The 17,092-nt window shown below is 32.0% G+C and overlaps 2 protein-coding genes across 3 annotated transcripts in view; one reads left to right on the top strand and one right to left on the bottom strand.

Moving 5' to 3' along the window:
• Ndg (Nidogen) overlaps window positions 1–14,210 on the top strand; it is a 112,068-nt gene extending 97,858 nt beyond the window's left edge. The window contains exons 16-21 of the mRNA XM_085813388.1: window positions 876–1,115; window positions 6,315–6,486; window positions 9,687–9,844; window positions 10,988–11,111; window positions 12,671–12,786; window positions 13,810–14,210. Coding sequence (XP_085669514.1) covers window positions 876–1,115; window positions 6,315–6,486; window positions 9,687–9,844; window positions 10,988–11,111; window positions 12,671–12,786; window positions 13,810–13,949 — 950 coding nt within the window. The 3' untranslated portion in view covers window positions 13,950–14,210. The remainder of the gene's footprint in view (window positions 1–875; window positions 1,116–6,314; window positions 6,487–9,686; window positions 9,845–10,987; window positions 11,112–12,670; window positions 12,787–13,809) is intronic.
• A 436-nt stretch (window positions 14,211–14,646) lies between these two features.
• Window positions 14,647–17,092, bottom strand: part of PpD3 (protein phosphatase D3) — a 47,031-nt gene continuing 44,585 nt past the window's right edge. For both annotated transcript variants that reach the window (XM_085813389.1, XM_085813390.1), the window contains exons 13-14: window positions 16,145–16,226; window positions 14,647–14,868 (exon numbers count right to left, since the gene is read on the bottom strand). In XM_085813389.1, the coding sequence (XP_085669515.1) occupies window positions 14,812–14,868; window positions 16,145–16,226 (139 nt within the window). In that variant the 3' untranslated portion in view covers window positions 14,647–14,811. The remainder of the gene's footprint in view (window positions 14,869–16,144; window positions 16,227–17,092) is intronic.

The following is a 17,092-nucleotide window of genomic DNA, read 5'->3' as shown; positions in this document are numbered from 1 at the left end:
AAAATAAGAAACGTATCTTTTCACATTTTTTATTGAAACTTAACAACACGTGCACAACATTACAACAGCATCCATAGCTCGCACACAGAGAGAGAGAACTTGGTGTTGCTAATATGGTAAAGATAAATGTACCAAACTAACAGCTTTGTGTGTCGTCGAGTGCATCACGAGTTGTAGCGTGGAGAGTCTCGAGAGTACGTGGAGTTCCGAGATCGACCGAGCAGAGTCGGGAGCTGTACTCTGGTGCTTTACAGTGAAGCTGTTTTCACCCTGATAGCCTGATAACCTGAAGGCCGTGTCGCTGACCGTGTCAGCGTGTTTATAGTAGTTCATCAACGACTGTAAAACGTGTTTTGGAGCTGTCCTGACAATACTGGCTAATAAAGTGTGTTTCGATACTTCATCAAGAAGTGTCGTTATTATTCACTCCAAATCTCTACGAACCTCGTACGAACGTGAAGGAAGAAAATAACGTAACAACTGGTGTCAGAAAAGAAAAACGCAACAATATAAATAATGTCCCGGTTCTTTTGCGGACCATCAAAAGGTTTTCACGGACCACCGGTTGGCGACCGCTGATCTGGACGGCTTTATACCGAAAATAATGAGCTGACCAAATCAAGCAAGAATGTGGCCCCATCTATTGAGGAAAATGATAATGAAATGTAAAAACATTAGATATTAGAACTCTGAAAGCGTTTACGAAGAACTGAATTAAAACTAACAAGAAATTTTAATATTTATTAGTAATATGGAATCTTAAATTTTATTACTGATAAGCGAAACAACCCTTTATTGAGTTCTTATTCATTCTGTCTTATTAATAAAAATCTAATTTTAAATTCTTATTCTTTACTAATTTAATTAATTTACAGTTGCTCCTCAACATAGCGGTGGCCACTTGGTCTTCGCTCATGGTATGTCTTTGCTTCGTGTACCTACAACTCCATCAAAAAGCAATCCAGGACAACTTCTGCTTATGGAACCAAACCAGACTCCAGTTGGTTTGGCAACTGATTGTCAACAGGGACATCTTTACTGGGCTGACGCATCTCTGAAAGTCATACGCAGAGCTAACTATAATGGATCTGAAGTCTCCATGATTATCTCGCATGGTAACTAATATTTCTGTGATATAGAACATCTTGCGCAATTTTGATCATTTAATCACGTAACATTAAAACAAATTATAACCATGTTATAATTTGTTTAGAGTAAATGTGCACTAAGGAATCAAAAAAAGCGAGGTAAAAGTTTAGAAATTTGAGACACACAAAGCATGCCTTTAATTAAATAAAAGGGCTAATATTAAGTTTTATCGTCGTTTATATTAATCAGATATGGTAATAGCATGTAATCAGATATGGTAATAGCATAGTAAATGTGTTAGCAGTTCATTATCATCTACTACATTGCATTTTACTTCAATTCAGGGTGTGAATGTCACATTTTTTACTTAAATAAGCTCGTAGTTTATACATCTGGTTTACAAACGGTCCCACTTGGCCTTGATTTTCACAACAGTTGTTTGTAGACACATACTTCCAGTTATAAAAATGTTTCAAATGAAGCAAATATTCATGTTTGGCATATTTAAATTTAAAAATTCACAAAATCAAATTTTTCATTCTGTCTTTTTTTGTATTATTTCTTTATATTGATTATAAAAAACAAAATAAAACAATTTTGATTTCCATGTGATAAAAATAAACTGATTTAATTTCAAAATTGGGGAATTTCGGCATTTCAAACTTATCTGAGAGTCTATAAATAAATAAATTAGAATCATTCGAGTTCGATTCCTCCCCTGAAATGGCAATCAATGACATCTTTTGTAATTTATTTAATGTGTAACTTTTTTTTTATTTATTTGTAATTTTCTTTCTTTTTTTCTCCTCACACAAGTCAGTTGCAAGTTTTCAAATGCTAAAAAATACATTAGTAATACTCTCAAAAAAGTTTATTATTTTACAGTTTTTAATCAAATAAGCATAATAAAAACTCCTTTAGCTAAAATTATTTTTGATTTTTAATTCAAGAAAATAATGTTGCGAATTGGATATGTGCCAATACTGAAGCCAGGCAGAGTTTTCTAGAGTACGAACTCTGTAAGATCTCTTGTTTGAAAAAAGATACATATATATATTGATCAATACTTTTCACAACAACCTGCACAGAAATGCCCATTATTTAATCTACTTACAAAAGAAACGTTTTTTTCTTTATTTTTCTCTATGTGATTAGTCATAAACTGCTAAAATATTTATATATACCTTTTATTGTTTATCTGTATTTATTTTTATAATCTTATACAGATTACTGTTAATAATACTCACTCTTTATTTATTGTTTTGCGTTCTATTACTATTTATTTCTCAGCGCTTTAATACTGTATATTTATTGCATTTGTTCCCTCACCCTATTAATATATTTTAATCTTTTAAGATGACAGGATCAGATGTCCAAACTAGCGGTAATAATTCTTCCATAGTGCCTGAATCGCAAATATCTCCCCTCGAGGGTGAAAATTTCACCCTTCCAATAAAGATAAAAACATCACATTAAAAACTAGACTGATAGCAGAATTCTCTGATTCGGAAAACGAACAAATATATCAGTTAATTTCGGAGTTACACTAAACAACGACAAGCCGTCCCATTTATTGAGAAAAATAAGAGAATTGGGAAGAAAGTACTTACCAACGATTTCCTCAAAACGCTGTGGCTCTAAAGGAACTATATTCCATGTCTGAAGTCAAAAATTACCCCGTCATACAAAACTCCTAGCAGGAAACGTTTTAGACCAATGACAGAGATTCGATCATACATCCCCTCGACCTTGTCGGTCCTCTTCCATCTTCCTGAGGAAATTAGCATCGTTTGACAATAACAAATGGATATACGCGATGGCCAGAAGCAGTGCAGTACTGGATATAACAGCACAGACAGCAGCACAAGCATTTTATAACTAGTGAATTGCTCGATTTGATTGTCCAACCCACTTCATAACAGAACAATGCCGTCAATTTGTGAGTGCTTTGTTTTGTGTTGTCTTGCAGCTACAACAGGGACCAATAGTCTGCAGCGAGGACGGAGAGGAATCTCAAAAAGGATCTGATGTTGTTGTTGTGACTAATCTCGCTTTCACCTTACAGGTGACAGTACGACTTTGCTCAGTTCCGCCCCCAATTTTGAACGAGATAACTCCGCGGAGATGGTTCTAAGGGTCTCCCACCCCTTTTCCCCTATCACCCCCCTCTCGAGAGGACTTTCGGCTCGCCGCATATATTGAGTACCCCCCATGCCACACTGACACTATATATTTGCAAACATTCATGTCTTCTTAGGGATATGGAACAGGGCTCTACGGTGTACTGTAGTCAGAGTCGCTAACCACCATATTGGTTTAAAGAGGACCATTAACGGCCGAATTAATGTACGCATTAAGAGTCTCCGTCTACCAGGTGAATTTTTAGATTCGACATCGGTTTCGTATCGTATCACTGGAACAACTCGTAGAGGATTTAAGATCCCAGTTTTGTGAGTGTACGTCCTATTCCACTTTCCTGCCATAGGCAGAAAGCGATTTTTGTCTGCCCCCACCTGAGTGAGAGCGCTCATATGTTTCTTCAGCATGATGTATGCGGAAATCACCTGAAGCTCTTTATGATGAACCTTACTAATTTTTTTTTTCCCCTTAGACGAGAAAAGAATTTCGAGTTGGATATTAAAGACAGTAAAACAATTATTCCCAATCGATCAACATTTCTCGCTGCCAACAGTTCTAACTTTCCTCAGAGTGTCAAAAACCAAGGGCGATGCCATTTTTTCTTCAGATTGTCAACACATCAACACCTTTACCAGCAACACGTTCTAGACGACTTTTACGGATCCTGCTACATCACTGTCATCGACATTGTGGAGGGAGTGTGCAGCGGCAGTACATCGCCTAAGCAAGAAACTTTTCCAGTGAAACCACCATTTGGCGAGGAATTATTATTAGAGTAATCTTGTCCGATCTCGCTGATTTTTTTTCTGTACTCTGAGAACCTGCTATAGTGTGTGACCGCGCTGGCTCGTCCAGTTTAATATTGTGTACTTCTATCAAATCTTTTCGTTACTGTGTTTGTTAATTTTGCTTATTATTAAACTGTCAAGTTTTAATTGTTAACTTTATGGCTGGAATAATTTAATGGATTTTGACTTATTTAACTTTTGTGCCCGTGCTAAATCAGCGCGTCAAAAATCTTCATTTCGTAAGGCATCTTATGTTTAACTAGCTGTTACGATTTCAGTTTATTATAACTACTCCTTTCCGTATTCCTCACTAGAACGCAAGTCAAGTTTTTCTGTATTTAATCCGAGGGTTTTCAATTTTTAGATTAGAGCTAGTGCAACTGCATCCTGCTGCTATTATTCTTGCCAGCTCTACTAAAGTTCTATTCTGGCTTTAGCATCTCTCTCCCGATGTTTTAACATACGCCCCGGTGAAATATGTGAGATAGCTTAAACTAGTCTATTTTATGTGTAATATTAGACTGTATTATCACTGTTCAATTTTAGAGTCTGTTATGTTCATTTAAATATCCATAATTAGTGGAAAATTTCGTCTGTAGCACAAGTTGTGCATGTTCTTTTACACTAAGACTAAATAAAAAGGTTATATTAACTTTCTTTAGTATTTCGTGAGTTGTTTTAGATATACCCATAACTCGCTAACAGTCTAGTAGAGTCTGCAGGACTTAGTTTCCAGTTACAACAGAAGAATTACGCCTTTTATTGTCTGTTCAACACTTAACAAGCTGATTATCTGCCATCTTGCAAACTGATGTTTCATGGAAAATTAGAATCCGATAGTGACATCCATTAGATTTTCCATGATAAAAACAAAATCACGTGAATATGAGATTTTAACATATAGTACATAATATCAACAGTTTTATGGGGTGATTGAATGGTATGACATTTCATGTACCATCCTGAATTTTATATATTGATTTGTACTTCAACAGTTGTCCCTTAAATCTATTATCCCTTACGCGTCATCTGTGAATTTGTAAGTTTATTTTATTTTGTGTTGCGTTGCCGTATTTTTTTTTTTTTTTTAACTCTCCTCTGTGAGCCTTGTGTAATATTATGTGGTGCACAAGGAATTTAAACATTCAATTAAAAAAAGGTCGATTTTTATAATTCAAATAAAATAAATAATTAATATTACTAACAGAATATTATCTGGAACATATGTCCACAATCTGCAAACGGGAGTTAATGTCCTCAAACATATTTTATATTTCATTTATGAGATAAATAAATGTTTCTTTCAAATATGGTCAGAGCCGGATTTACGTATAAGTTACACGAGCTACAACTTGGGGCCCCCCAAAAATTAAAATATAGTATAAATAGTATTAAAATATATTATTACAAACTTATATAAAGGGCCACATGTCTTAATAGCTTTCGGCCTTATCAAGTCTAAATCTGGCTCTGAAGATAGTGATTTTATTTTTTCATTCAGAATAGCACTGTTAATCAAGAATCACATTTTGGAAGCAGATCTTCCTATAATTAGATTTAGAATGGCTTCTCTCTCATTCTTTACTCACGGTACTGAGTAAAAGGCAAAATGCCATTTTTCTGGGAAAAGCTGCAGAAGCAGATCTGTTGAATTTCCTTATGGAAAGGAATTCTTCATAGTCTTGAAAAATTTCATTTAACTTCGATTCACTCAGTGCCTTATTTTCACTTTTTACAATCGCTTTGACTGCTGAGTTTTCTGTTACTGATGCATTAAAATTACTGTCCGAACCTAAAATTCGCTTTCCTGTACACTAGTGTACACTGAAGTGAATAATGTGAACTTCTGTACAATACTAGACACATATAATTGAATCCTTTTGAAATGAAAAATAAAATTTAAAAAAAAAAAATCATTTCAATGTTCATTTTATCAACGTCCCGCAGAATTGTCTGAAAGTTTTTACAAATGAAAAATTTAAAAATTGTAACAAAATAGAAGATATAATTACAACTGCTGGTATAAAATCATTGACATATAAGAATTTGCAGTCAGATTTTAAAATATGGCATGAGTTACTAAATGAATAGTTAATTAATTACATATTATAGTAAAATGTATTTAAAAGGTGCTACAAATACAGCAAGTATTAATTCATTTAATTCTTCTCGTCTTACCTAGTTATATAAAAGAAAATCATTAAAGCTAACTTTATGTGTTTTTTAAATTGGATGTTTAAACAAAAAGAAACTTGGATTCAACAATTTTGTGATATCTTTCTTTTTCCTTATCATCAGATATGCTGTCCCCAGAAGGAGTTGCCGTAGACTGGCTGGGAAGAACAATATACTGGACCGATTCGGGAAAAGATACTATAGAAGTTGCCAGCCTTTCTAAAAATTATCGGAAGGTGCTTTTTTCTGATGGTCTGGATAATCCCAGAGGCATAGCAGTGCATCCTGGATTAGGGTAAGTGCTTCATCGATTCTTTGCACGCAATTTTGAAAAAATTGTATAATGGTAACTCTTACTTTCTAAAAAGGCGGTTAGTATCTGCAAACTGTCACAAGGATATCGATAAGCTGTTACATTTTGAAATTATGGACAGCCCAACACAGAGTATTATAGCATTCTTCAATTGCTCACAAATATTTTCTGCCAGCAACACTGAAAAGCAGTAAAGTCGCTGATAAACTTTTGATCTGGACTAAAACCCCAATAAACAGTCTAGCTCAATGGGATTTTGTGTGGTCTTCTTTGTGTGTAACAGGAATATGCACCCGTTTCCCTAAAAATGTCTTCCAAGTCATCCCTTAGGCAAGATAGTCTTACTGTGCTTTGCTTTAATACAATCCAATTTTATATGCAATGTATGTTCATATTTCAGTAATGTGTTTAAAAACACAAAACAAAGTATATGCTTTATGTAAACAGAAAACAGTTGTAAGAATTAAGTGACAGACTTTCGGCATTTTCCCACAATATTTACATTTCAGTACGTATTGCAGAAATTTTATTGTTTACATTCACATAAAACTTTTCATTTTACAGCATTAAAACTTAAATTTCATGCATACTTGTGCCCACATCTAACCACTGTTGATTGGAGGGGGAGGGGAGTTCTGGCAGTTTGTAGTATATGATATATTTAGACATACTATATAAATATTTACTTACATGATCAGGTCATTATCAAAGAATGTTTCTACATTTAATATATGGCATTTATCCTAGATCATATTATTATCATTATTACTATTAAGATGATGTGGTATTGTTGCAAATAAGAAATTTTAATATTTGAGGTTTTCTATGAATATGGAATGTTTCTATGTCATTTATTGTTCAGAGAGGGTTGAATTATTGAGGAGTACAAATTAATTATAATGTAAATACATAAAATTATATTTAAAAAATATATATATAAATATTTCTTGATTGTATTCTTTTAAGCAGTTCTTGATTTAATAAATTTTGTTCAAGATATAAATCGTCAATAAACGACAAACTTTTCACCTTAAAGCAAACTAATAAATGAGCTTCATCAATCCTAGTGTTTGCCAAATTTCATCAAAAATATTTTATATTATACAGATTGAGTCATAAGATGTGCAAAAGAATTATTTTGGTGAACAGCACTTATATCAGGAAGAGATTTCAGACGTATCATTCAATCGCAGTAATACTGTCTTTCACTTGATTAACAAAATAAAACTGATTCCATAACGCTATATTCACCAAAATTCTTTTTTGTTATTTACTATCTTGTAATACAGGGTATTTATAAAGTCTCTATACATGTTTGAGAAATATGTTCTAATTGCAATTTATTTGCGGGTGATTTGAAAGAATTACCATTGTTTGTGCCCCTACATGTGGATTAACCTATCAACAGTTGCAGGAAGACTTCTCCAGTAAATTCAGAAAACAAGCCCCTACCAGAGCAGCTATTAAAATTTGGTAAACAAATTCAAGCGAACTGGTAATGTTACAGATGAAGACCGTTCTGGGAGACCTTTGAAAATGCCACAAGTTGCACAAAGCATGCAAGAAGCGATTACGTGTAGCCCCTAATCTTCTACATGAAGACTCAGCTGGGAACTTGGTATTTCGCATACTACTGTTTGGAAAACTCTACGCTATCATTTAAACAAGCATGCCTACTGCATTCAAACTGTGCATAAGCTTGAAGATGAGAATTATGCAGCTCAGCAAGCTATGTGTTATGATTTGTTGGAAGCTGTGGAGAATGTTCTCTTTAGCGACAAAGCAACACATTCCATCTCTGTGGCCCTTTTAATAGGCATAATTGTCAAATCTGGGCTGATGAATAAACTAATGTGTTATACGAATCTCAGCAAGACAAACTTAAAATTAAGGTATGGAATGGAATAACTAAGTCTAAGCTTTACAGACCTTTAATGTTTACAGAAAAAGACCATAACTGGAGAAATTTATCTCAATATATTGCAACAATATCTTGAGCCACAGCTAGTATCAGATGGCATCATTGACACTATTGCCTACCAACAGGATGGGGCATCTCACCATTTTGCCATTATTGTGCATAATTACTTAATGAAACTTTTCCTGATATGTGGATTGGTCGTTGCTCTCCACAATCATCAGATTTTTTTTGTATGGGGCTTTGTGAAATCCAAAGTGTACCAAGTGAAGATTGGCAGCATTGAACAATTAAAACAGATAATTATGGCTGCAGCAGCTGAAATTATGCCAACAACTTTACATAAGGTGTTCCAGAGAGTAGTGGAATGGTGGCAATTGTGCCTGAACACTCAGGGAGGCAACATTGAATTGTACTAATTTGGTGTTCTATTATGTTGAGTTTTCATGTAAATAATTTATTTTTCAGTATAAAGCCTGTTTAAGCAGAAAGTATAGACTTTATAAACACCCTGTATTTACTGATTAATTTAAGCAAATAATGGTTTTGGTTTACTAGATTACGGCAAAGCACTAGAGGGCTATCTGCCTTAAGGAAGGGATGCCTTCGTTGAGGACTTTTTAAAGGAAACTGGCTCGTATACACATTACACATGAGGAAAACCACGAAAACACCCATGCAGCCAGCCCGTTTGCAGGATTCGAACCTCGGACCGAACTACCAGTGTTCAGCGACGTTACCGCTCGGCTGCTAAGCAAATAACGAAATGAATGAGCTGATAAATACTGGAGCCTACTAGTGTTTCCAACAACATGAATCCTAAAAAATTCTGTGAATAAGAACTCTGTGTGTGGCTTCTGAATATAATCTCCAATTTTAAACTGAAATACTGGTCAGCCTATGTCATGAGTCGCAATTTTTGTTATTTAATAAGTATAAAATTTTTCTAAATAGGAGTATGGGGAACAGGTAAATGTATAGTGTTAGTTTTACAAAAGTTGGTTTTCTTTTAAATTAAAAAATTACAAAACGTAGATATTTGTATTATTTAAGACATTTTGTAATTAGAAGTATGTGTCTACAACCAATGGTTATAAGAATAATGGCTAGGTAAGGACTTTGGTGGATACTGTATACAATGACACATATCTGTATCAAATTTTTTATTTAATTTTGTTTCTTTTGCTCATAAGTTTTAAGCAATTCGTGGGTTATTACACAAGAATTAGTACAAAAAAATAGATATTAATCATATGTTCTTTAGGAAATTGTATTGGACAGATTGGAATCGCAGTGCACCCAAAATTGAAGTGGCTAATATGGATGGTACAGGAAGAAAGGAATTAGTGAATGACAACCTAGGATTACCTAACATGGTAGTCATTGATTTTACCAGAAATAACCTCTGCTGGACAGATTCCGGTAAGATTTAAAATTATTCTCATGCATATTAAGCTTTCAATCTAAATGAGGTACCCAAGAATCTTAAAAATGCAAAAGTACTTTTTTTTTGAGGAAATTCCCATTTCAAAAAAAGCTGAAAATAATTTAATAAAGTTTAAATGTAAAAATGCATGAATTAAAAGTCATGAGAAACATATTTTTGAAATATTTTTATTGAAGTTAAATGATTAATAATATTCACACACATAACTAAAAATTGTTATTTTTATTGCAAATTTTAATCTTTAATTTTTTAACGGAATGATACATACATAAAATTCATATTAATACATATGTTTTGAAAACAAACTTTTTTGTGATGAATTTTTGTTTAATTTCCTTATTTATGGATTTTAATAATATATGCTGTGTTCATAACAGTCTCTATACAATTTTTATTTTTGCAAGCATTGGTCATAAATGTATACTCCTTATTCAAAAATGTTTTAAATGAAACAGTCATACTTCGAGATTTTTAAATTTAAAGAAATTAATTTTGTAAAAGTTATAAAATCTGTTTATACAGTCCCTTAATTCACATAGTTATAATTAGCAAGATTTCCTTCATTAAATATAATAAAATTTTTATTTATCATACAAAATAACATACGAGTTTGTCTCGTGAAAAATTTAACGTAGTATTTAAAGTTCAACATCATATTCAGAGAGACATATTTGTGTTTGTATATAAATAAAAATGAAATATCAGTTTAGAAAAATGTTCATGATGTCAAATTAAGAAAAAGGTCTGTGGAAATGTCACAAAAAAATTCTAATATGTTTTCCAAAAAGATTTTATTCATAGAATTAAAAAAAAAATCACATTCTACAAAACAATGAGCAAGTTCAGGCAAATAAAATGAAAAGTATTGATCAACTACTGCGAAAATAAAGGCCGCATGAGGACTTTTATGGGCACAACGCGTTATCAAAGAATTAGTGAATATTATGGGATAACAAACAGCATAGATTTTACTAAATTTAAAAAACTGATTGTAATGTAGCTAAATTATTTAGAGCTCTATCCAGATTTAGTGAAGTGAATGGCTACAATGAATGATTTCTGAGATTTTTAAACACATATCACCGTTATTAACTCATGATCTATGCATCTTTTTGTAGGACTGAAAAGAATAGAATGCATAGGCCTCAATGGCCAAGGCAGGAGACTAGTTTATACTCCCGCTGCTTATCCCTTTGGAATAGCCATTCATGAAAACTATATTTACTGGACAGACTGGGAGATGTGAGTATACTTTGTAACTAAATAACTCTATATATTGTTTAACATTTGGCAATATTTTGGAAGTTACCAAACAATACATTTGTCAGAGATTAGAAGCAATTTTTTATGGAATGTTAAGTTACTCTTTCTTTTGCTTTGTCCTAATAAAAAATTAACTAACACATGCAGTTAAAATGAAAATGCTGTTAAATATTCAATGATGACATGCTGAAACAGCTTTTAAACATAGGAGCTAAAATAGATGGTTTGATCAGGCTCCTCTTGTATTGCTTTCTACAAGATTGCTGTATTCAGAATCATAATCCAGATGTATGGGAAGTCTCTGTTGCAATACAGTTTGGTGGGGATTTTTCTCCAGTTTTGATGCCACTTTTATGCTATTAAATGAAACCTTTTACCTTAGAAAATCTGTCCTCTCTATAGGCAAATATCCACCCCACCAATGGTCAAACGGTTAGACTGCCAAATATGGTGGTTCATCTTAGGTTAAAAGCCACGCAAAGAGGCTGGCTACACGGTTAATTTTTTTTTCATCAGTCAGTCTCTCTTAGAATGCATCCCTTGAGCAAATATCTCTTGTTATGCTCTGCCATAGTCAAATAACTGAACTAAACCAAACAGACAGGCAAATGAGCCAGAAGGACTATTTCGTTTTGCATTGATTCACTTTTCAAATTGTTGTCACCAAATATTATCGCCTTGTGTTGTATTTAAAGGAATTAAATAATGAAGAATCTGCATAAATGTATGTATGTTGCACTCTGACAAAACAACGGTACCTAGAGCCATCAAATTTTGAATAACATAATCTTCTACCGAATAATGGGTGTCTGGAAGCTCTAATTTGGAATATGGAATTTGTTTCATTATCAATTTCATATTTTGTAAAGCATTTATGGTTTTGATTAAGAAACTCAACGATTTCAAAGCAAGCAATGGCAAGACTGTAAGGGGGGGGGACACTTTTTATCTCCAACACGCAAAACTGCGTATTGGAAATTCTAAAGATATGCTCATTTTAAAATTATTTTGCTATATTGCTGTTGAATTTAATTTTATGGTTTAAGTGTGAAAAATATGATATTTAATAAAACAGGTAACACACAAAGTGTTAAAAAAAGCCTCTTTCGGCATAATGTAAATTCTGAAAGTTTTCAGATTTTTTTTGAATTATTATTCATTTTTATTACTTATCTTTATATTTCAGCTGCATTACTTTTTTTTACATCAGATATAATGTGCAATTTATTTATTACGCAGAAGGTTCCCCTATGAAAACATTTTAGGATTACAACATACATGCAGGTTGTTAATCTACCAAGGGGGATAGCTCTAGAAGAAAATAAATATAGTTAATTGAAATCTTCAGAAATTAATATTAGAAACAAATAAGGTAACTTCTAACCCCTCAAAAAATTTCATAATTTTTTGGACTCATCTGAAATTGTCTTCTTTTGACCTATAACTCAGCTACAAACACACAAAACACTGAATTTTACATCGAGAGAGAAAGTTATACCTCATTACTTATAAAATGAACATAATTTTTTTTTCTACAGCAAATTTTTGCATCGAGTACACGTAAATGGTGGTGATGCTGAACCCTTAGAAGTTCCAGCTGGTGGAAGTGGAAGAATGTATGGTGTGGTATCATTACCTTCTTACTGTCCTGCAGGTAAAAATTTTTGAATCTTTCTCTGGTTAACTTCACCAATTGTAATGTTTTAAAAAACTAAGGAATCTCTAAATATTCTACACAGATTACTTAATGATATAAATAATAGTGAAATATTGCGAAAAAATTAATTTGCAACATATGTTGGAGATTAAAACAAAATTTTAGGTAGTTTTATACTTTTTAACAAAAGTGTATGCAACTGAAGGTTCAAGAATTCAAATCCTTTTTTGGGGGGAGGTTGGTCTTATAAAGAAATTTACAGCAAGTTCCAACAATTTTACCTTCACAACTTACTTGAATATTTCGAACACATAATAAGATGCACATTTTCATACTATTAAATCAGAAGTAAATCAAATAGAACATTAAATTTTTACAAAATTGATTCTTCTCAAATGCACGAATGAAATTCTTAGATTTGTTTTTACCCACTGTCTACCAGAAACTCAAATCAGAAATCCAAATTTTAATTAAAAATTGAGTTTCAGAAAATTATAAACACAATATTAGCAAAAATTGATTTATCTGATATAAAGTAAGGAGCAAGGTATATTTGAGGCCATTTAAAATATTCTTTTGTATTTGTGTCTTTTATTTTGAAAGAGTGATGTTATGACAGTTGGGGGGGAAGATTTGTTTCTCTATAAATATCACTTTGATACACAGTGATACCATGAAGCATTCAATTTATTCATATAAAAATAAATTAGAAACTTTCAGTATTTTTTAGATAGCAAAGTATTATATCAAAAGCTCTAAAAAGATATCTAGTTTCCAAAATAAATAAGCTTTTTCATGTTATATAACTTTATTCCATTGCAGATTTTTACATACACTCTTAAATTTACACATAAAATATGAATTAATGCAATATTTAAAAACTGCAACTTGCTTCTTTTAACACCCTGTAATAAAATCTTGTCTAAATCATATTGAATTCTAAGCATGTGAAAAGTTAATTTTTAACAACTTAACTTCATTTTACATAAATATGATATAATCTAGTCCATTATTTAATAGTGGGAAGCCCGTGTGCTGTGGACAATGGTGGCTGCAGATATTTGTGTCTACCTGATGGAAGAGGTGGTCGTTCATGTGTCTGCCCAGATTCCAGCGAAGATGGTTCTGCAAGTATTGAGTGCAATGAAATCAGTTCATGATTTGAAATCACACTTTTATATAAAAAAAAGAAGGTCACTCAACATTACTCTGAACTCTAACACATCATACTATTTTTTTTTTTTTTTTTTTTGTTAGATGCAGTTTCACCGATTGTATTTTTGTTTGAGAATTGAATTTCTTGTAAAAATGCTTTCTTACATGTATAGTGCATCTTTTCATCTTAAGCTTATTATGAATTCATTATTTTATAATAAAAGATTTTTGGAAACTATTCAAATAAAAGCTCAGCTTCCTTTGTGTATAGTATTTTAAATCAATATTTTAATGGCATTAAGACAGTTAATACATAATATACATATATCTATCACTTGATATACATTGCTAATTTTGCTACATTAAAGCTTCATTCCAATGATGTTTACTTCATCATTGTCAGCTATATACATCCCAAATTGTTTCCAAAAGCTACAGGTATAAAAAAATAACTTCTAATTTTTGAGCTTTTCAGGTGTCCACAATTCTTCACATGATTCCTTTTTAAAAAATCACATCAAAATTAGAAATTCTCACAATTATTATTCTTTACAACTTGATTAACAGAAGCACTGTACTTCAGTGAAGACTCAATGAGTTGGTGAAATATAAATACTCCTATGACTGAATAAAAAAATACAATGCAATAAACATATATGCACATATATTAAAACTAAATTAATGTAGAAATATGATCTCACATAAAAAGTATATACATTATTTATTAAAACAGTATACAACTAAATATAAACACTCCTCTTTTAGGAGTCTTTGCAAAATCAGTGCTGCTTTTAACAAGGAGAAGATTTTTCTGTATTTACAAAACTGATTTTCCTGAGAAACTATGATTATCTAGGATGGCCACTGTCACATAAAAGCAAGTAAACTACTTGCATATGCCATTGGTTTGACATTTGGATGGGGCTGAAAGAAAGAAAGAAAAAAAAAAAAATTATTTAAAGTAATTAAATCAAACATTTAAAACATAGCTAAGAATTAAAAGAATTTAAAAGCTCTTAATTCTCTGCAGTTAGAGTGAAGTTTAAACGGAAATAAAATAGTCTAATTTAGCATGTTAACATAAGTAACATAACATGTAAGTGAAAACAAAAGCATTCACAGACAATTCATTTGCTTCAGCAGCTGGAGCTGACATGAATAGTTTGTTCAAGTTCCCACCTCTTATTATTTTCTGCATGGTTCATGCACTTCTCAACTAATATCCAGATACACTGTAGGTTAAAAGGATAGTTTCTCTGTTGCTGTATGGTTTAATGGCACTTTTGTGATTTTAAGGCTGCTTTTATGCCATGTTTTGTTAATGATTTTGGCTTTGTTGCACTCCCTGGATGCTCCAAGGAATGTTAAACTAAAGACGATGTAGTGGTTGGCAGAGAACTTATAGATATATTTCTGTTCTTAACAATTTTCAGGTAGATGGCTCAGAGGTTTTAGCAAGTCCAAATGCTTTAAACACACAACTGATGCAAGAGATAATGTGATAATAGGGAAATGTTCCAATAAATTTATTTCTGTTAGATTTTGTCTGTGATCAATTAGAATATCTAAGTAACTGAATGGGATAAATCCAAAATCAACTAATCTTGGCATAGAAGCAGCCTCAAAATCAGAAGCACTAGAACATATTGGAACAAAGGCATTCCTTTCAGTCTTCTGCATATCTGGACACTGGTTCTGAATATAGCAATCCTGTAGAAAGCAATAAAAGAATATGAACTTTATCAAACCATCTATTCTACCTCTCATTGATGGTTATCTGTGAAAGCTTCTTTTAACAAGTTACATTTAACATAAAATTCTTAAACTAAATATATTTGCATGTTTTTCTATTTTTATTAATTCATAAACACATGAAACAATAACTAGAAAGACATTTTTGTTAATTAGCAAATCAATACCATTGGCCCAAGAAGAAACAGTACAATTATTTAACAAATGAAAGAAATTATGAAAAACATTCCCATCTTTGGGCTTATATCAAAGTTTACAGCGTTGTCTGCAAAAGTCTCCACAATTCAGCAGTCAATTGCTGACTACATTAGAAACCTAACTCATTAAAAAATGTCAGCTACCAATTAACATATATGTTAATTGATAATTTTGATTACATAAAATATAAATACAAAGGCAGTCAGAAAGGAAAGCTCACAAAAATTACACAGATATGCAATATACTTACAACAGCTGAATATGTTACAAAATTAGGTTTCATATCTTTTCCTTTCATAGTGATGAATGCACCTTTGTTCCCCATAGTATCACTGAAATTTAGAAGGAAATTTTTTAAACATATTAAGAGGAATACATTATTTTAAAATTACAATTATATTGAGCAAAAAAAATTTCTCACTCCAAAGGAATTACCGTATTTGACAGCATATAAGACGCACCCTTATTTAGACGGCCACACACAAGGGAAAAAAGTTTCAATAGCATGGTTTCTTTTAAATTTCACGTTTCGTAAAAGCCAAATAAACAATTATTGAATGCAATTACCTTCACGTATAAGATGTTTTTCACATATAAGATGCAAGTAACTTTTTTGAGACCAAATTTAGTAAAAAAAGTGTGTCTTATATGCCGTCAAATACGGTACTTTACCTTACACAATATTTACAATTACTAATATGTCTAAATACAAGTTGATGCAGTATTAATATTTCTTCTAAAAGTAGATTATCCTATATTATCAAAAATCTCTGACAATCCTCCAAAATGGATTGCATGATTCATCATATCATACAGACACACTTTTGACCAATTAAAAAAAAAAAAATATATAAACATATTAACACATCAGATATGCATAATAAAAAATGTCAAGTCCATGTATGAATGGCAAATACTATGAATGAAAGCCATATAATTATTGGTGAGATTTATGGACAACTAAGTTATTACGAAGTTCAAATGCCACATAAACATCATACTAATAAAGTGACTTGATAATTAAAAAAAAAACTGAATGATCAGTATTGAAAAAGTCTACAGCATTTTGTTAAATAAAATTACTAGCAAATTTTAGCAGCTACTGCAAATAATTTTCATCTGATTTTATGATCAGGACTACTAGACATGACTGTACACCACGGACCCGGCTTCCGTCCTAGAAATCCATGCGGAATGA

This window comes from Stegodyphus dumicola, chromosome 3, assembly GCF_044657685.1.
Source record: "Stegodyphus dumicola isolate Sdum_Otavi_A_Nest chromosome 3, ASM4465768v1".
Lineage (NCBI taxonomy): Eukaryota > Metazoa > Arthropoda > Arachnida > Araneae > Eresidae > Stegodyphus > Stegodyphus dumicola.
The sequence above is the reverse complement of the archived record's forward strand: the minus strand, read 5'-3'. Positions and strand labels throughout refer to the sequence as shown.